General features: G+C 42.2%; 1 protein-coding gene across 3 annotated transcripts in view; it reads right to left on the minus strand.

The window, feature by feature from the left end:
• LOC124064908 (nuclear factor of activated T-cells, cytoplasmic 1-like) overlaps nucleotides 1–19,491 on the minus strand; it is a 56,108-nt gene extending 36,617 nt beyond the window's left edge. The window contains exons 1-6 of one of the 3 annotated variants that reach the window (XM_046399769.1): nucleotides 18,893–19,491; nucleotides 18,595–18,772; nucleotides 14,231–15,323; nucleotides 12,508–12,667; nucleotides 3,686–3,888; nucleotides 563–735 (exon numbers count right to left, since the gene is read on the minus strand). In XM_046399769.1, coding sequence (XP_046255725.1) covers nucleotides 563–735; nucleotides 3,686–3,888; nucleotides 12,508–12,667; nucleotides 14,231–15,323; nucleotides 18,595–18,715 — 1,750 coding nt within the window. In that variant the 5' untranslated portion in view covers nucleotides 18,716–18,772; nucleotides 18,893–19,491. Of the gene's footprint in view, nucleotides 1–562; nucleotides 736–3,685; nucleotides 3,889–12,507; nucleotides 12,668–14,230; nucleotides 15,324–16,517; nucleotides 16,909–18,594 lie in introns of those variants that run through there. The other 2 variants (XM_046399768.1, XM_046399770.1) reach the window with 2 other exon arrangements.
• Between the last annotated feature and the right edge of the window lie 2,297 nt (nucleotides 19,492–21,788).

Consider the following 21,788-nt stretch of genomic DNA (forward strand, 5'->3'; position numbering starts at 1 on the left):
ACGGGATAACAGATAATTGCAAACAAAACTGCTCAAAAAAACACTTAATAAACCTTTTTTTGTAATGATGAACCAACTCGGATTAGCATCCACTATAAACTGCAACGCCAGCTCTGTCTCCCCATCTAACTTTAATTGCCTTCCTTGGGTGCAAATAACATCACACCTATATACACAAATGAATAACAATGAAACAGAGGTTTCTTTCAATGTGCTCACTCAACCATGCCAAAACTGAGGCTGGCAAATGACCTTTGTGGAACCTGTGCTAATGGGCTAGTCTTAGCACAATAACTTGTGCGTTCAGTCATAAAATGGAAATTGAGATAGATAACACATGTGTCTGGCATCATGTACAATGCATCTATTGCCTTGGCAAATTGCTTTGATCATATAAAGCTTATTGGGAGCAAAGGCATTGAATTTGCTCCATCGGGTAGTAAAATAGTAGCTCAGTTTATTGGATTACAACAATAGATGCCACCTTTTGCTTCACTGGAGACCTGAGGGAAAACGCGTGCCAGTTTGTGAGTTTATTCCTGCTTGTGTGAGTGTGACTTACAGCATTCAATGGGGTTCGAAGTAGTCTGGAGGGACACTGTCCTGCCATTGGGCTGGGTGATGTGCACTCGAAACACCAATCTTACACGTGTGTTTTTGCGTCCGATGTCTGTTTCCCCTTTGCGAAGCTCGATGTCTGAATTACGCAGCTTCAGGATCCCTGCACAATCAATTCTGGGAGAGAGGCAAGGACGGGCAAAATTTTACACCTTTTTTCAAAAATAACATTGTACAAACAAGGTGACAGGAAGGTGGATTTTCTTGACTTTGGCAGTTTAAACTTAGACATTGAGTTGCTGCCCATTAAAACTGACAGTGAAGTCCCCACTGGTATAACAGATCATGCACTATAAATCCACTGGAGCATGACATTGTTATATTACATGTCATTATTAATCCAGCGTGTCATCAAAGACAGAGTTGGACATTAATGACATCACATCACTTTTAAAGGGTCACAGTGGTCCAAGAGTTAGCAGTTCTCTGGAGGAATCCTCTGGACTAAGCACACCAGGTTTCATCAGCTGCAGTCAGCATGCTGAAAGTCAGTTCATTACTATCTGAGTGCACCAAGCCTCTCCAGTCCCCATTTCACAGTTTGGGAGTTAAAGGGGTGAATTTTCTTTCCCTTTTCTTAGTGGAAAAAAAGCATTCATTTTCAGACGTGGCCTTTCATGAATTTAAATAAAACTAGTGTGGCTGGTAAAAATGTGAAGGAAAATGAATGGGATATGGTTTGGCATTTCAGTTATTTTACGTGGTAGCTTTTTGTGCACTATTCCTGGAACACGATAAATGTCAGATTTTATACCAAGTTACTTCTTCCTTTGACTTTGGTTTGGACAGTTTTCAATAAATAAGAAAAATCCTCATCATCCTCCTTATCAGCGTTGCTTGACATAAGTGTTCTGCCGTGCATATAGATCTAAAACAAACACAAGATGATGGACATGAATGAATTTGTGGTCAGTTTTCATGGCTCATATAACCTGAGATATGGGACAGTTAAATCTTCCACAAGGAAATATTTATACTAGATGAAAGTGATTCTTTGCCATAAGCCATGCTCAATATGGGATCCATAAACAACTCTTTCATAGTAACTGTACTGACAACAAAAACTTACCTTGTATTGCGTTACCTCAATGATAAGAAGTATTTTAGATTGTACATTATGATTTGGCTTTATGTGCATGACACGAATTTTCCTATAACAGGAAAGAAGACAGATTGAAACTGTCTGAAAGTTTGACTGCAGTTCTCGACTGTCTGCATCCCACACAAGGAGCAAATGATTGCTGGCATGAGAGCACAGAGATGGATTCTGCGTTATCAAGACAACTGTTAAACAGCTCAGTGGAAAGCGACAGTTAAAGGCTTTTCTTCGTCTTTGACCTTTCAGATAGTCGGCGGAGAAAGCAAGGGCTTACACTCCTCTTCCTTTAGCAAGCGTGCTGACGACAAAGGGGAAAAGAACCTTCCTCTTGAATATATTTTATAATATCATGTTCATCCTGAGGGACCCATTAAGTCAAGCCAATTTAGGGTTGCCCCTAAATATGATACAGTAAAAGGGATAATGCGGTATTGTTGGAAATGATACTTCAAGACAGTACAAATGTTAAAATCATCCAACCAAAGAAGGCCAATGTCCAGTCAGGAAACTCCAATGTTCTATAAATATCTAGGTCTCCTGCATTTGAACAAACATAAAAATATGTCCTGGCAAAAAAGGCACCCATTAAAACATTACTGATTTCTTTTACCTAAAATGCAAGCATTTTAAAATTTTACAACAGTGAAGAATAAACTCGAGGTACAATAAGAGGTAACGGCCTTATGTAACCTATGTTCAGATACAGCGGTTTTATCCATAACACAGAGTTCTGGGCCACAGTCCAAAAAATTCAGTGTTGCCTAGTCTAAATGGAGCCCTAGGACAGGAGCTATGGCCTGGACACATTGCAGAGCACAGCCCCATGTATTAAAGCAAGTTTGGAGGGAGGATGAAAGAGACCAAGGCTGACTTAGCTCAGCCTAGCAAACGGATGCTAATATTTTCAAAGCTTTCAAAGATTATATTTAGGAGAGTTCTTCATGTGATCCTAACCACGCTTTCTCAAAGTTTATGTCTGACAGAGCACACAGACCTCCAGAACTTGCAATGAGTAGGCAGCCACTCTAATTGGCAGAGTAAATTAGCTTGTTAGCTCGCTCATCTTGTGGTCAACATTAACATGAGCTCATAGTCGTATGATTACATACCAGTGTTTTCCCCAAGTTTGTGAAAGAATTAGGTGCATATATTTGACAGGGAATTTTTATCAATACAAAATATGCAATTTCACATAATTATGGCACATACTTTATATTTGTATGAAGTTTGAAAAGCTTGATAAAATATTTTATATACTGCACTCAAAAAGCTTAATGATTAAGCTTGCAAGAGAAGGCCACTAAGGATCAAATACAACCATCAGATCTGGGAAAAGTCATTCAGTTATTTTTGATGTTCTCCGCATTGATTTTACATTTAATTACCTTAGATGTAATACAAAAAAAAGAGAGAGTAAGGAAAATATTGCATATGTATAGCAAATGGACTGAATGGCACTGTTATTTGTGAAATTATGATCCTGGTTTTGGGTTGCAGTATTCCTTTCAGTAGCTGGCAAATATTGGTCAAGCCTATCGTAATGAGACTAGGTCATAATGATGAACCATGGAACACTCAGTGTTTCATGACTTTTTAAATTTTTATTTGTGCAAAATATTTGACTTCCATGGGGGCTTCTGGTTGGATATATATTTATCAACTGTAAGCCTTGCAGTCATTGGACAAAATTAAGTCACCCATAACGTCAGTGTGTACTTATTTCACTTTCTTAGAAATCATGCATCTCTTGGGGCGAAAACACAAATCTCAGTTTTGAAGACCTATGTAAAAGGGTGTGTTGCACAACACCTATCATTAGGCATTCTGTTTGTAAAGATAAAGAAAAGAGGAAGGTGCAGAGAGAGTGTGTGTTTGGGTAGGTGTATTTTAAAGTTGGGGTTACAAGTGAAAAATGTGGAAAGAAAAAAAAGATGTATAGGTGACTTATAAATGACTAAGAGCACTCACATGGCTCTCATGTTGTTTTCAGGCAGCAGAGGGATCTCCAGAATTTTGGTGTTGGATTGCATGACTTCATGACTGGCGGTGGAAACGGTTTTGCCCGTGATGCGGTGGACCTGGTAGAAGGCATGTGGTCGCAGGAGGCGGTCGTCTGCGGTGCCAATGAACAGCTGCAGGGTGAGTGGCTCGCTTTCCATATAGCCATAAAGCTGGCAGGAGAACAAAGGGACCCAGGTGAGAAGCAACATTAGGTTTTAAGACCTCCATCTCAGGCAACCCCTCATTTAGGAAATAGAGATTGAATGCAGATCGGCTACTGGTAGTTGAAGGGGCGTTAATGATAGCTCTGACATGGTAGAGGGGCTGCAAATATAAGCCCCCTTTCTTTTTGTTTGCTTTTCTTTCTTTTTTTTTTTTTTTTTTTGTAGGTTAGAGACCCTTTTCAATGGTCTTTGCTCTTCCCTTTTCAGCCAGTTCTACATTCTTTTAGGGGAGGGGAAAAAAAAAGTTTTTGATGTTTCTGAGGAAAGGATCTCCTAGGTATAAAGACACAATGAAGGAGCTGGCTTCCCATCACTTCACTCTTCATTAAAATCTCAGTGCTGTTGTTACATCCAGAGCAAGCAGTCAACAATGGAGAGTGACCCTTACAGAGACAAAATCCAAAATCAGGATAATCAGCTCAGGTCTGCATCAAGGTACAATGCTTGCAGTGTATACAGTTTATGAAACTAATAATTGGAGTAATAATAAATTCCTTGTAGTAAATTTTCATTCATTCATTGATAGATGATTGATAGATGATACTTTAAAACCATTACTGTAAATAAAATTGAATAAATATCATGGCATGTGCTTATGTTCACCACTGCTTCTGTCCATTTTCATCAAGCATCACATAAATTCAGAGTACAATTAATGTCCTTGTATAAGTATGGTAGCTGTGAAATTCATCAAACTTTACACCCAATTGCAAATAATGCCAAAAAAAAGAATGGAGCTTGGCATGCAAATTGGATCCAGCCCCTTCGCCTTTGGGCAGTTATGAACATGCATTATGATTTCCATTAAAATTTAGAGACTGTGTCCTACTGTGATGAAAGAGACTCTTGTATCAGAACCACCACTTCAAACAACTACCACTTCCTTGAGAAGACCTCCATTAGCTGCTGCTGGTCGAGTAATAAAAAAAGATCAAATCTTTTAAAAAAGAAGAAAAACTCCACAGTCATGCATAGTTTGAAAAGTTCTGTTGACTTTTGGTTCAGCGAGACTTCAAACATAAATGTAGCTGCCAATTAGCATTCAGCATACCTGGATCATTTTCTGACAGCTGTCTAGATAAACATTATTTGATGATTTAAGCAAGTGTGTAATGGCCCAAAAAAGGAATATACACACGGGTTGCAAATTCCAAAGTGTGGTAAATGACAGCTAATACTTTGTGAGTGATTTCTGACCAAAATAATTTGCCAAATGTTTGTCAAATGTGGATTCTGGTGGAGTCTTACATTGCAGACCTCCATGCTTGTTCTCTGCAGCGCAATGTGGCCATGCAGTATGGACATGGGGCAGATGTTGGTGTGGACTTAGAAATCTCTCCAAGAGAAAATGCAGAATCCATCTCTTTAAAACCAAAAGAAAATTGAGAGGACTAACATCTCATTGAGTGGACCTCAGTGGATCCACCCAGGTGGTTAGTTGATTCCTTGTGACATTTACTTTGAGAGATCATTTACTCCAGATCAGCCCTGCTCTAGAGTATGGCTCACCAAGCCACGGCCATCTGAAAAATCCCACAAATTGGTCAATTACCCCAGCACACACCAGCGGAGCATCGCTTCAGACCAATTTTCTTTGAGCTCCATGAAAACAGTGGTACCGTCAAATGGAATAAAAGACCCCTGTTGTTTATCTAACAGTCTGAGTCATATAACAAAATGCAAACCACATGTAACCTATGACATAATCTGATTAATGGGTTTATAATTACCTTTCTGAGGGTGGTCAGGGATGGGGCTCCGAGAAGGAGAAAGGTTAGCGGAGTGCTGGAGAGCTACGTCATTAAAAGTCTGTGGAAATTAGTGGTACAGTCTCATGGACACCTAATGTCTTTGATTTGAGAACAAATTTGTCTGGATTTTGTGTTAAAAGTTGTCTGGCCCAATAATAACCCTGAAGATTTAATACCTTTAGTCTGTAATGTGACAGATCTGTTGGATTTCTGACAAGGAACAGGATGTGTTCTTTTTCTTACCAGTAAAAGAATTTACAGAATCAATTAAGTTGAATAAAAATAGAATGTGAATAGTCACTGGAGTGGAGCATGTATCCATATGTTTCATTAATCTCAGCACTAGTAGTTATCTGACTTTGTCTTTGATTCAGATATCAAGGGAGGGCAAAGGGAGTGGTAAAGCTAAGACTGCCATTCATCTCCAGTTCAAACAGTCCTATTTTCCTCCTCAGCTCCACATAGTGTCTCTAGCAGCTGTCTTGACCTGTGAGCTAGTCACACATGCTAGTCATCAGCGAGTTAGGCCGAGGTCAGGAGCTTCTTGAAGTTTTGGCATCCCAAGGGGCCACTTCATCTATGCGGTGATCTCACCAGCAGACTCCACTCTGCTTGTTATATTTTACTTATGGTGTCACCAGAGGTAATTATCCATAGCCACACATGCTACCAGTTATTTGTGTATTGACTCGCGAGAGCACTATGGCGGAGCACGAGGTACAAATCTGAAACACCGGAGCGTTAAATTGCATGACGTCCTCTTATGATTTAATAAAACACAGGCAGTCGCACTACAAAGCCGTGTCGTCTGTCACTTTGCCTCAGTAGACTTATTTGGATCTCATGGTGACCTCCAACCATTACCTCAGCTGCCACGTGGCTGTCAGGAGGCCCGCAAGAGATGTGGGGTAGAGGGGGTGGGGGTTGGGGTCTTTATCCCTTCTCTCATCTTGCGGTAGCGCACAATGATGGTGGCGTCTACACTGAAAGTCGTTGTGACCTCATGGAGAAGAGGAAGTGATTAATGAGGTCAGGTAGTCCTCTCAGTGACGCTGGTCTTCCCAGCAGCAAAGGAAGGCGGTCTAGTACCCCCCGAGCGACCTCCCCCGATTCCTTTACCATATGTGCTCCCTGACCCTCTCCCTTAGCTTCTCCATAATTCCTATGAATCTCACTCAAACACACACCACAAGTAGAGCGCAAAACTTACTTCTTCATTTTATTCTCAGAGGGGGAATATGATTGGGGGGAGGGGGGGGGGGGGGGGGTATTTTAAACTTTAAGTGTGGGCTGATGACAGAGGTTTCACACACACACCTGTGACCTCAGCTTTGCATTTGTGTCTAATGCAGCCATAAGGGTGGACCAGAGTGAAGCTAATTTTGACCAGATGAGTTTTTCTAGCTGTAACTGCAGTCTTTCTGGCATACATACTGTATATTTATTTGGAGATAATCTAAACCAAGTTTGAATCAAGGCTTGAATTGCAGCTGTTTCAGGGTGCCAACTTCTGCCACTGTGTCAGCTAGATCCATTTACACCTCTTACCGCAAGCCACTGTTGCACGAGCCGTTTTTGATAGCTGAGGCTCAAGTAAAACATTGTGGATAATGGCAGCTGATGTATTAATTGTGTAATTGTATGCAGCTGCGTTGTCTGGATCAGTTGTGAAGATGTGGAGGGGTGTCGAGCTGTAAAGGGAGAGGAGGGTGCATCCCATCCATTTTCCACCATTCATCCCCCAGTCGCTTTGAACATTACAATTCCATCATCAGTGTAGAAAGCTTCAACCACTTGAGCACAGACCCTAAAGTTTTTTTTTTCTCTTTTTTTCTTAATTTCCTTACTTAACTCAATTAAAATCGTTGTGATGAAATAATGGTGGTCTGTTTTTTTCAGTTTATTAATAAACAGTATATATTTTTAATAGCACATTTTATCCTTCAGTTTCTTTAGTAACAGTGACATTCTCAAGGCTGTATGCATCTGACCTCAATAGTTCAAAGAAAGGATTTGAACATGTAATGTTTAATAATGAGTTGCTGGTAAATTAGATGTGTCTGGCCTGGATAGAAACTGAGTGTGAATACACTCTACAGGCTTGCAGTGGGCTGCCTTCTATCCCTCTGCAGTGATTTCATCACCGCCTGGAGAAATGTCATGACTCGCAGAGGTCCACGTGGCGCAGAGAGTTTGGGGGAAGAGAGGGAGAAGACGGCTGGAAGCAGCAGAGGAGGAGGGGAGAGTAAAGTAAGGGAGGAGAAATACAACAGCAGAATCAGGCTTTTTCCCATTATCACGCTCCCCTCTCTTTCTGTCAAGTGCTGACAGTCACACAGCCAGCATCTGCTGTACCCAATTAAATGTACACTCATCCAAGTTGTCTCTCCTTCCAGACTTTACTCCATCACCTCCCTGCCCTGATAATTTCTATGCTGCCTCATATTGAACGCATAAGGCAACATATGCAATCCTTTGCATATGTGTTGCATTTCCATAGCTTCAAAAGCTGGTCCTTTTATAAGCAACCAAACAGCTATATCCCTCAAAGTTTATTTTGAACTGAGTACTTTTTGAACTGTTATGTCATTGAAGGCAGAGTTTCAAGCACAAGCCCATGTCTAGACCAGTGAGGATCCAAATTCCATATAAAAAGAATGACTTTGTTACCAGTACAGCCTGCCATAAGAAATATCATCCAAACCTACAGAGAATTTGAGTAAGTTGATGTATGAACAACTGCTGTGCCCCCTTGAATAACACAACTACCACCAGCGTCTAACCTCATAAATCTGTGGGCTGTCTGGTTATCACCTCAAACCAGTGAAAACGATGCAAATTCCATTTTTCCACTTACTATTAACTGGTAATTAGTGGTAGCCCAATACCAGTGTAAGGGAAGCCCCGCAGATGGAGAACCACAATTTAAGAGTGGCATAAATACCCCTTTGGGCAACAAATAACAGCCCTGACTGAGCTCTAACAGCACTACAGGGTACATCAACCCTTCTGAATATCAAACAAGAAACAGCGGTACATTTAATGAGCAATTAGCAGCTACAATATACGGTGCTGTGGATCAGGGATTTCTTTTGAGACATTACGCAGCCAGAAAACACCGGATCTCAAGGTGAAACCGCACATGCAAAGAACCGAGCACATGTTTGCCAAGGTCTTTCATGTTGTCGTGGTGCAAATTTGATGTGTATTACGTACAGTTGCAGAGGAAGGGAGATGGGTATTAAGTCACGCACATGTTAATAGGGACGATGGCCACATCCTGCCAAAATTACACCATGTCTGTTGCTGCTTTAGATTTAATGAGAGACTGAGTGAGAGTGTGTGTATGCATGTGGGGGAAAGCCCTATAGGCCAGTCATTATCCTATACAAACTAGCCATATGCAGGACTGCACTCCATGCTGCGCAATAGGTTTAATATTCTACAGGTGTTGCTTTCTGGTATTACTAAGGGCCTAGCGGATGTGCATTTCCTGAGGTTGAACCTGAAAGCCTTTGCAACATCTTCAACTGAACCCACATTTCAGATCAGAGCCGGATCATGTCTTAGTTTCCTATATTCACAATGAAAATAATTTGGCACAAATCCACTTTATTCCCAGTCTTCGGAAAAACCCATCAATCAATGTCACGGTGCTGTTCTGAGTGAAAGTAATCCAGGTTGTTGCTTTTTTTTTTCCCTGGGCACAGCTCATCATCATCCTATAGACATTTGGCTTTGCTGTGGGGAGAGAAGTGAGCGTCTGGACAGTGTGAGAGGAGTCGACAAAGTAAACCATATCCCCCTAATGGCGGTGTGGTCTGCTGTAGTAAATAAAGTGGAAAAGCAGTCATGGGGGTCACAAAGTGAACCAACTGGTGGAGTTTGAAAGGTTGTTGATGCAGAAAAGTTGAGGGAAGGATAGAGTTCAAGTCCAGAATAAATGACTGAGATTTCGAACAAGAATTCCAGAGAGCTGGGGCAAGTAGCAGAGGGGTACTGAGCCGAGGTAACCCCAAATCTTAAGGTTTTCATCATGTGTGGCTGGAGTATAGACACTCCATTCTCTCCACCCAACCATCCCGCGGTCTCTCCATGGACAGCACTGAGTGTAAAGTGGTTAATCTGTTGCAGTTTAGGATGATGTCAGACGTTATAGATGTTAAACTTTCCTTCAAGTTTGTCAAGAAAACACCTCTCCTTGTTATTGAATAACAGGAAAACAACTGTAAATGAGCATTCGAGCATCCTGGATTGACTATCTGTCAGTTTCTGTCTACCCGGAGGACATCATAATCTGTAGAGACAGTGTATCCCTTCATGTTTTTCTTCTTACTGTTTTTCATTCAGTGTTGCTTTCCAACACACATGTCACCATCACTCACAGCGCGCGTGTCTGATCACCCTTAAGCTAAGAAAAAACAATACAGCTGTGGATGACTGGCTTCATCTGAGAAAGCCCTGCTGGTGTGGGTCTGGGAGATGGTTGAAGGATGAACAATTCACAAGGAGTGACATCCTCAGGTCCCCAGGGGAGGTAGGGAGGCACCGGTGCATGGAAAGGGGAGGTGGTGTCTGATGTGTGCTGGGATTCTGATTCCTATTCACCCCCCACACCAACACCCCCACCACTGGCGTGCTTAGCCAACCTCAGGCCACCTAGGCCCTAATCAGCAGGATACAGAGCATCTCCAGGGGCAGCCAAGCCCCAGCTGCCTGGTGACTCCCTTTGCCCCTTCTCTCTTTTTCTCTCTACTCACTCTACTCAGTCTTTAGCGCACATACACATGCACACACACACACATACACACACACACTTCCTTAGCTGCTTCCTACACCCATGTCCCTGTGTCATTATTGACTCATTCTCCTTGACTGCACCTCACCCATGCAGCTCCTGCCACTCGTTACCACAGGGCACTGGGGACTACAGCATGCCCTGTCCTCCAAGATTACAACAACACAATTTCACACAACAATACAAGAAAGACCAGCAGAGAGTTAAGTTTTATGGGAGATTTCGTACTCCCAACTGACTTTTTCTATACCCTCTAGTATGTACACATCATTGCTTGATCCTTATAGATTTATCTTTCTGCCAGCTGCCATGCTTCCAGTCATTTCCTCTGATATGAAAAATATCTCAAATGACTCAGAGGCACAAATCGCACCCGACCAAAAAAGTAAGAGTAAAGAGTGAGCTATGCAAGTAGGGGGGAGGTGTGATGTTAAAGGAGCTCTCATCATATTTTCTTCATGACTACCACATCCTAGCAAGCTGGGCAATGAATTAGTACCTATCTACATGAAAAAAACAACCCAAGTCATCAATCTAAATGTGGACAACACTATATGCAAAAACATACAGGATGCTTACTCATGACTTTTCACTCTGGCCCCTGCAGTAAGGCAGAAAGTGGTGTAAACTAAATAAGAACTAGTCTCACCTGCCAGCCTCAGCTGTGCATGACAAGCTGAGTGTGGTCGGCCTCATGGGGAGGCGGAGAGGGTAAAATGTTGATTCACCCGCACGTCGATATACAAAGGTTTGCAATGAAGGGGAATAATTACCTGTATTTACAGAGAAAACCTGAAGGTTGACAGGCCTGTTTATAACACTACATTGGCCAACAGCTGTCAAGTGAGTCTGACATTGAGCAGGCCAGGATGTGCTGACAACATCTATTTACAAAACAGCTGTAGCGCTAAAAGCGTCCAATGCTACGTATGTCACAGGGATGGACCACCATCTTGAAAGTGTACTGGTCAGTGTTTGCATTGTCAACATGATAAATATAACATGTGCCACATAACATTTTCAAGTCTATAACAAAATTATCAGCAATGAATACCCCTGCAATTGCTAGGTTAAATATAGTTTATATTTGAATTGACGACATTAAAGACAAATTGACCCCATTAATCTCGAGGACAGGCATACACACCACTGGATCTCCACCTTGAGTAAACCAAGATGTCAATGCAGTGTGATGACAGCGTAGCAGAGAAAGGAGCTCTGTGCTGTGCAGTTGGTGAGAATGACGTGTGCTCTTAAGGTGTTCGCCAAATATAATAGTAAGAGGCGATGGCTCTGCTCTATACTAATCGAGTCAGCATGCACTGCTGCCCGTCAGGGTGAGCTTTTGCAGCAGTAGATTGACTTTTAGCTTCAGGGAACATTAATAATACAGCATACAAGAACATAAATGTATAGACTGTGATGTGTATACACTGCAGTGCTGGCGTCAAAAGTAACAGAAAAGGCTTGAGGGCTTTTGAGATCTGCTTAAGTGACTTGACAGGTTAGCAATGATAATCTCATGACACAGTGAGTAGTTTAACGTTAAAAATAACTGACTTGCAGCTTCTTGTCATGACAGTTTCTAATTTTCTGATGCAAACTATACTTGGAAACTCTGCTGTTTCTCCAGAATAAGCTGTAAATCTTTTGCAGATAATGGTTTGGAAGGAAATCACCCAGTTCTGAATTAAACTATGCTTAATTTACTCAATAAAAAAAATGCATTTTAAGAGACTCAGAAATGTCATAGCTTTTCTCTATGACTATATGCAGTCATCGAGCCAACAACAGTCAAACATCCATGTCACTAGCCTGTTGTTGGACAGAAAAAAGGTGTCATTAATCAGCATGCACTTGTGTCTGTGTTACCACTTATGCTGTAATGATCGGAAATTATTACACAGTTTGAACACACGAGGCTAATCTTGCCTCTTGTAAAACAGCACTGTGTGCAGTCAATATAACAAATCTGATTCAAAAACCATTTACAGGCTAACAGCGTTAGTGACATACCTGCACAACAGGGTGGCCACCAGACAGTGCCTTCACTGCCCCTCGGCTGCCTTCGGTCTCATAGTGGGCCCTGTGGTGGGATTTTGGCTGCACCTCGATCTGCAGGTTGTATGGACCGGAGCAGGACGGAAGCTGCCAGTCAAGAGCTGGCAGAGATGGGCTGCAGTAACAGAGAACTTTTTTATTTTTAATATAAAATACACAAAATTTCCTTTTTTAATTCTACTACTGATTAATATAATGTAAAACACAATAGCAAACTTTTTATCTGGTCTGTAAATGAGCTACATTTTTGTGTTAAATGCCTGGTGTCCGGTTGTTCTTTCCTGAAAAACAGGAAGTGCTGTGTTTTACATCTCTAGGTAGAGGGAGACTTTTTTCCTTTCTCAGTTTTATTGTATTTTATCCTTAAAGCTGCAGTCACATTGGATTTGCCATATGTAATTCCTTGGCCTGGGGAGGAATTCGTGATGTGAAAAATAAAGGAGAGACGAATGTGTCCTGGCTACATGGAAGGGCATTTTGTATTTTGGTGTGACACGTGGAAACAGGCACAAGGAATTAAGAAAGTGAAAGTGTGATGACAGATTGTTCTTGGGCACAAAAACTAATCAGGAAATCAGCCTGCCCTTTGATACTATTACAATCCATTCCTAATTGATAACTGTAAAATTCTAAAGCACAGCCCACTATACTAGTATTAAAGACAATGGAGTTATACAATGGAATAAGGTCAGCAGCACACCCTGACTTGGTGAATGATACCTCTTTCTCAGAGCTGCAGCTGGCCTCTCTTAACAGCATTGTTCTCGAGATGGAGAGTCAGAGTGTCCCATGTGAATGCTTTGGAGATAGCTAAACCAAAACAAACATGTGCAAGACAATATTTCTCTATGCCGGACGCCGGGTAAACGCAAACCCCTGACCTACAGGGTGGTTCAACTGAAACCAATCTCTGGCATCTTTATAGAACTTGTGGGCTGTTTGTTGACCCAAAACGAACTGATTTCCCCCCGCAGGGCTTTATCTGCGCAGTCAGTGCATGACATCAGACTAGCTACACGAAGAGAGAGGGGCTGATGGCGCGACGGACCAGAGCAGAGAGCCGGCTGATTAACCCACAGACTGCTTCCCCTTCAGCCAGGCCTGTCACCATTACTTCCTGTAGCTCACTATCTTAATCAAACACTTGATTTCCGACAGGAAAGAATGTTATTGGCTTGGAAAAAATGTCATGAAGCACACAAGTCAAAAATCTTTTGTATAGTTGAGTGCATATGTAAATTTTGAGCGTGCATGCATGCCATTCAGTCTATATGCGGTCTTATGTTTGTGTGTGGGTTGCTATAGAAACGGTGGCACACACATGCTAAGTAACTCCTCCCTGTGAAATATGATTTATGAAATAGTTTAGATCTTCAAACAGAACTCTTTTGGAAGTACAGAGCATGCAACCTTTGGATATCTGAAGATTAAAAACTAAAACAATCATGTCCTTAGAATAAATAAACAACACTAAATGTAGAAACCAAAAGATAGGAGTGGGTTACAGTACGGTGTTAGTGGGAGAACTGATTTTCCTTTGCGCTGTGAATGTTAGAAGACATAAATCTGTCTAAATAAGTATGCTTCATTGTTTTCTAAAGGCAATTGGAGGCAAGACTACTGGGCCGATTTTAGATTGACTGGCTCAGCGATTTTGAAGTGTTTCAGCTCCACCCACCTGAGGTAAGGCTTGGGTTTAGACCAGGAGTACGGATGCTGGGGCACATCCAGAAATCCTCCACAGTAGTTCTCCTTCTTGAGGGTCAGACGGGAGGGGTAGTCCTCTTGGCACAGCTCCCCATCAAGACCTTCACCACCAGGCTCTACCTTTAGACTCATGGAGGGTGAGTGGTCCAGCATCGTCTTCCTTGTCTTGATTGGGATTCCCTCCCCCATGTCTACCACTCCATCTGTGGTTAGAGCATTGATGGCGGCCACAATGGCAGAGTTGGTGTACTGGTTGGTGCTGGCGAGCCAGTTCTCATCTGTGATGCTGACCCTGGGGGAGCCATGTGGGGATGGAGTGGGTGACTGTATCGGTGAGCAAGGTGTCTGATGGTAGGGAGTGCCATTGAAGCTGTGCTTTCTCTTCCCCATACCACTGCTGTTGCCTGCACTGCCTCCACCGTAGGATGGGGAGTTAGGCCTGGAGCTACGAGGTTGTGCTGGCCAACCTTCCTCGGCCACAGCTCCTATCTGAGGGGAGGTGGATGGTGAATGGTGAGGGGAAGTTGCAGGGCCGCTGGCATGTGGACAGGACAACAGTGAGGATGAGCCTTTGGGAGAAACACAGGGAGACTGCCAGGGGGAGTTCTGTGGGGAGTTGTCATAGTTGTAGAAGCTGGACTCATAAGATGATGCCTCTGAGTTACAGCTACGAGAGGAAATGCTGCTTGCAGGACTGAGGCAACTGGGATCACGGTAGCCATCTGCATTCGGCAGTGTCAGCGTCACAATGGAGTTAACGCCTCGTTTAATGATGTGGTCCTCATTGCTGCTTTCCTCTACCTCATCCTCAGGATACTGGCTATAGGCAGTGATCTCAATACGAGGGCTTTCCAGGGCTGGAGCCCCATTGGGTCTCAGGCCGTGGGGAAGGCAATATCCTGATGCTGTGTGGTTATCATTGTGGAGACTGTAGCCTGTCTGGTGACAAGAAGAAACTGAGATGACTGGGCTGGACTGTAATGTGTGGTACTGAGTCGCCAAACAGGGGCTGCCCATGCCCAGTGGAAGGGACAAGCTGACATTTGGAGTATAGCTGTATGCATCTGAAAAGAAAAAAATACGTATTTTAAGTCTATGGAAGTGTAGTATATGACAAAATGCCACTGCAAATGCTCAGAACAATTACATTACAGTGGTAATTAACTGTACCATTTCAGAACAATGCTTTGAAACAAATGTTATCAATATATCTTGAAATAAAACGAATGACCACCTCCTTTTTATTTTGTAAACATATGGAAAAGGTTAGCAATTATCTCAAAGCAGTTACTGTATGTGGTTGCTGTGTAGTCGCGAGTTGCAGAGCCACTCTGTTTGTTTGATCAGTTCATCTCAGGCTCTATTTGGCACTCATTGCTGTCATATGTACTCTCCAGGAATTCCTCCAGCAGCACTGATGGATGCTTTATTTGATTGATTGAATCACTCACTGAGTGAATTAGGCCCTCCCCTGTGGAAAACTGACAGCACTCACATCGCTCTGAGCTTGTGATTAAGTCAAAGAGAGTATGCTGCAGCATTACACACCGTGGCACACATACAAACCAAGGGAGCACACAAGGAAACAACACAAGCTAACGAGTGCAACTATACACAAACTCAGTCAGTGGAGAGACATGCGGCCTAGCAGATATGCCTCTTCAATTAGCCTTGTAGCAGCTGGCTGCTGTGTCAACAGTTTTAAACCTCATGTCTGCCTTTTACTGATAATGTCAATAAGAGTAAAAGTGGTCAAAGAATGAATCCCATTCAGTCTGAAACCCAGCAAAGGGCATTCCCCTTGATGCAGCGTGCTATATTTGTTAACCACAATACTGTGGATCACATGAAATGATGAATCTGTCACACACCGCATAATATGTGGGTGGCTGTCTAAAATTAGTTTATCTGAGCCTATTTTTAGAGGTGATTATGTGATGCACCTCAAACAAGTTCTATATTTCACAAGTTCAGTGAGACCTAGGACACCTTTTCCAAGTGGTCAGCGCCGATCACCAAACACAATATCTGAAAAAGTCTAATTTCTTCATTGAAAACATAAATCAAAGACTTTAGAGCATTATTAAAGCACTATAATAAAAAATGGTCTGTCAACCCTGTGACAGCCTTTTTGCACAGAAACAAACAAGTGTTTCCGTTACTGATCCTAGTACACAGCAGTGCCCACACACTCTATAATACAGTATGTAGGACATACAAAACAGAAAAGAAGCCTTTCATTATTGTTCAGTACCCACCTGTCTCAGGTTCATTCTGGACATCTTGGCTGTACTCGAACATATAGCTGAAATCAAACTCTTGCTCTTCATGCTGGAAACTCATCTCCGCCCCAGTGATTATACGCTAATTCTCAACATAAAAACCGGTATGCCTTCGACTCAGTCTCTTCTGATGCTTTTCTCCTGTGGTTCACCCTCTTCTACTGCTGTGCAGATAATAATCTCCTGCCCACTCCACCCGATGTGACACACCTCTGTACTTCAGGCCTGACTGACTTTGCTTAGGGTTGCAGCTGTTATATCTTTTCACTTTGAATGTGTGAGTGATCAGTGCACTACCATGCAACATAGTTGACTTCTTCTAACACCCACTCAACCACAGTGGGGCTTTCACTCTTGTGAGCTGCAGGATCTTGAAACTCTGAAGCGGCTTTTCCGCGTCACACGCATCACATGTGCTGAACTAACAAAATTACACCAGGTCATAATTTGTGGAGCGAAAAAATTAAAAAAAACAAAATCAAATGACTAACTCTTGCACTGCACACAACTCAAAGCTGTTTGTGAGTTAATTTGAAAACACAGGCTATCACACAGATTATAGCATGCACATTCTGTCTTCCACAATTTTTTTCAATTATGCTATCATGAGCAAAACATTTTCTCCCCAAAACCAAATCAGTGTGACTAAAGAATGGATGGTTTGTCCACGGGGATTGTGGTCTAGGCTGGGTTCAGACTGACAGGACCTCAGGGAGAGATAGGTGGTCGCCCACAGAAGTCATCTGAAGCCTCTGTAACTAAGAACCTTGGTTTCATTTATCGCACATGGCCATGGCAAAACACATAGTATAGCGTGAATGTGAGTGTGTGTGTGTGTGTGTGCATGCACTTTGATTTCCATATGTGTGCATCTGAGTTTTTTGTATAGGTGTGATAATACAACAGCTTTGCTGAAGCTGTGTGTGGTTAAGCACATCTGTACCCTAAAGCTACTCGGCAGCCTTAAACACACAGATCATAGCTCTCTTTCTCTCTCTCTCTCTCGCTCTCTCTCTCACACACACATGCACAGAGCGAGACACACATACGTCTGTTACCAATTATAAGGCCTAGGACTGAGGGACTGAAAGGAATAATAATACAGCCCGCACCCGTCCGTCTGAAACCTCAAAGACAAAATGAAATTCCCAAAATCCACAAAAAGCCAGTGACATCAGGGCTGGAAGACTCTGTGAATTAACAGAGACAGACTGTCAACGATTTCTGATGGACCAAATCAAATTTTGTTACCATAAATGCTGAGTGAACTTCAAAAAAGAAAGAAAAAATAAAGACCTCCCTTTTAATGATAAATCCAGGCTGAATCATCCTCCAATTTACAGCATCCCTAAACAAGCCACAGAATCTTAGACAACTCCTGACGTTGCTTTTCTACTGCTGACCCCTGACCTCTGACCTCACTGTGTGTTGGGAGCTTTTTAAAACCATAAAACAAAATTCAAAGTTGTCATGCAGGTAACAGCAACAACATAACCCCATCAACATTCTTTGTAATGAGAAGCACCTGCAAAGACAGCTGGGGACACCTAATGGTGTGGATGTAAAATGGGTGCTTGCCACTCAGCACATGAGTGAGTGCTAATTTGATTATGACACACAGCAAAGATCAAGTAAAAAGGTGTCTGACCTTCATTTTCTTACATCTTTGGAAAAACAGCAATCACACCAGTGAATAATTCAAAGATGTTTTCTCAAAATGAATAATTTTAAGTGATCAAATAACAATATATTGTCAGTCAGTCATCAAGTTTGTACCAAGATATCTGCAGGTGAATTTATTTATTTTTAGTTGTTAGCATTTACAAAATTCTCATTATGTTGCAGTTAAACTCCAAAACTGGCAGCTCTTTTTTTAACTACATCAGCTTGCAAAAAGCTTGACCTAGGCTGAACAGTAGTGCACAAGGTACCAGTTTGGATCACAGCAGCTGGTGTCAACATATCTTAAACTCAAAGGAGTAAACTGGGATAAAAAAATATTTATATCTGAGTTGGTTGAGACATGAAATCAGACTTGAAGCGATGGATTTACCTTCTTCTGCGGACTTCATATCGGCGGCGAGAAAGGTGAGAAACTGGAGTCCCCGCTCCTTACCGGCTGTTGCTCCAAAGCTGAACTTGGAATTGACGCTGAGGCAGAAAGTATCCTGCATTCAACAAGCGATGCGCAACTTTCTCAGGCTGCGAGACTGTAACAAGTAACGCCGATGCTAAAAATGCAAGCAAGCTGATAGATTACTTCATACACCATCAAACAAAAGCATAATTCGCAGTGAAGTGAAAGCAAAGCGAGTGTATAACTGGAAGCCACAACGCGGACCAGTGCGCACCTATCGTGCCGGGCTAAATCTTGGTCTAGTGATTCTGGAGACCGGCGCAGGTAAGGCTGCTGAGGGGACCGTGGTTGAGGTGAGTTTGAATCTCTTCAGCCCAGTGAAGGTTTTCAAGAGTCTCCCCAGGTCGATGACGCAGCGCGGTTTGTCAGAGGGGCCGGCTCCGGTGCTTTTAAAGCTGGAAAACACCCTCCGTCCTCCTGTCAGTGCGCCGCCCCTCCAGGGATGACGCGACCGGCTCCTGCGACCTCCTAGACCGCCTGATGATGTCTTCCACCCAGGGATCCCATCGACGGAGGTGGGAGGTGGGTGCGTCCGTGCGATGTGTGTGTTTGTATGTGCGTGAAAAAGAGCGAGAGAGAGAGAGAGAGAGGAAGAAGAAGAAGAAGAACAACAACAAGAAACTGGGAGAGACCCTGCCTCAAAGTTTATTTTTTCTACTTTTTAAAAAAGATTGTTACATCACCCACCCACTGACATAATTCCATTGTAAAAAAAATGTAATTCAGCCACTTAAACTATCCGTAACACCTGGTAGGAATAGTCTGTCTTATTCTAAATTACATGGATGCAAATGGATCTAAGTTATCAATTAAACAACGCAGGGTATTTCGTCTATTATTTTCCCACCTTGGGCTTATTGATATAATTGTCTTTTTCTTTGTTTCTGGAAAGTTTTTTTTAAATGCAAATATATAACAAAATCAAGCTAGTTTGTGTTCTGTGACTTTCCAACTCTTTACTTCGCACACTCTGTCAATGATGGTTGTCATGAAATTTTAGGCATGACAATTTTCTTTTTAATGACCACAGTGGCTCATTTGTTGACATAGATTTTAAAGGATAAAATTATATGGTTAAATGTTTTTCCCGCCTTGTTTTTTCACTAGATGGTAGTCCCTCTGGATTATCAATAAGCCTGAACAATTTTAGCATGATTGCTAGATTTCCTGCTATATAAATTTAGTATAATTGAGCAGCTGCTTGTGTATTAAGGTACAAGCAAAGAATAACATTTTCCCCATGTTTTCTTTCTTTTTTTTTTTTGTAACTGACCATGACCTTTGACTTATAGGGCAGGGGGAGGAAGTATCATGTTGAAGTACACCCTCCGATATATACCATAATGGCCTTGCTCATTAATGTTAGCAGTCATGTTATTATATGATCATCAACATTATTCAAACATTCAGCTTATCTCCATGTTAAAAATCAGAACCCGAATGCTATCAAATTTCATTTCCAAATGTGTTTTCCTTGTGTTTGAGGGAAATACGGTTTCCTAGATCAGCCCAAAATAACTGTCCTGCACCACTGACAGCACAAACAGACCATGTTCCTCATCACTGCTTTCCACGACTTTGCATTAAGTCCATCCCCAGTCAGTCTGCGGGCACAAAGATTGTGCTCAACTTATTTCATCAATTGCACTCCTATTGCCATTAAAAACAGTAAGAATTTCCATATATATGACTTTGTTGTCATAAACTGATGCAAAAGGGCGAAAATGCAGGAAAGTTGTTGGCATATGGTTAAATTGGATAGCCCATGTATAGTGTACGTAACATGTATGTGCTGATATACATGACCAAGCATTAAAACGCCACTCATCCTGCGCCACCAGCTGCAAGAATAACACAGCAGTAATGCTGGCATACTTGGCAGAATAATGGACACTGTGTGCTTACAATGAATTAAGTTTTAATTTGTAATGATGTGTGTCATGACACTTGATGGGCCATTTAAAATGATCAAAGTCTGATGAGTGGTATACCATTGAAATCCTCTTTTCTCAACTGCAACACACCGCATATAGAGTCGCCATTATGTAGCTCACAAATAGTATGGAAATGACTATGACAAGTACAAAGATCCATATAAAAACCGGACCAGGAATATCACTGAGTGCTGGTAGCTGCCGTGACTGCAATTAACAACGGCTTAGACAAGCTACAGTGTAATTCCTTTTGAATGGGGGCCAGATTTGAAGAAAAAAAATACCTCCGGAGAGTCTGAAATGTAGCTGGCAAGCCTGAGGATGATCACACATAATCAGAAGCAGACTGCCTTTTGGGGGCAGGCTGGCTGTGGGGCAAGAGTAAGCAGGACTACACGGGGGGAAAGTAATAGTACGCTCTGTTTTCTTTGCCTACAGTAGCTCAGCTGGCGTCAGCTGCGGCTTGGCCGATTTGCACGTGTGAGCTCGAAGATGAAAAAGCAGCATCACATACTTTAGGAGATGAATTATGATACAAACCAGCGGTAGGAAAAAAAGTAGCTGCACAACTGATTGGCACTGTCAGTGGGATGGGCTCACACGAGTTGTTGAACAATTTTAAAACCCTGCGGTGTGGCGTCGGTCACTGGCAGTCTAAGGGCTTATCTTGATGGATTCTGTGCTACTGAGTGAAGTACCATTAGCTACAGTGTCTGTCAACAACAGTCAGAGCACTTTAGACCATCTCTGAAGCGACAGACATAGCCATCGGGTCACTGAGCAGTCTACGCTTCAGTAAAAAGACGTGTGTACGCTAAAGACCTGACGGCGTAGTGCTTCACATGAAGTAACTGTGCTTTAAGTAACTTAACCTCCTCCTCAGGATCAGTTAATAAGTATGACTGTGTCTTAGCAGTGTGTTTCAGGCTAAGATTCAAATCCCTGTTACAGTTTAACTACATATGAGGTAAGATTTTTTATGTAAAAAAAAACAAAAAACAACATCCATACTGAGACTGTGTTGACTTGCCAAAATAAACCCTGCAGCGTTGGACACTTCTGCACATGCAGAAAGGGCCAAATCATAACAGAGGTTCAAATCCAAAGTGTGTCCTAAACGGCAGTGAATAAGAAACCTGAATACACAGTATATCAGGTATTGGTTCTTTCTCCCTG

This window comes from Scatophagus argus, chromosome 9 (genome assembly GCF_020382885.2).
Source record: "Scatophagus argus isolate fScaArg1 chromosome 9, fScaArg1.pri, whole genome shotgun sequence".
Classification (NCBI taxonomy): domain Eukaryota; kingdom Metazoa; phylum Chordata; class Actinopteri; family Scatophagidae; genus Scatophagus; species Scatophagus argus.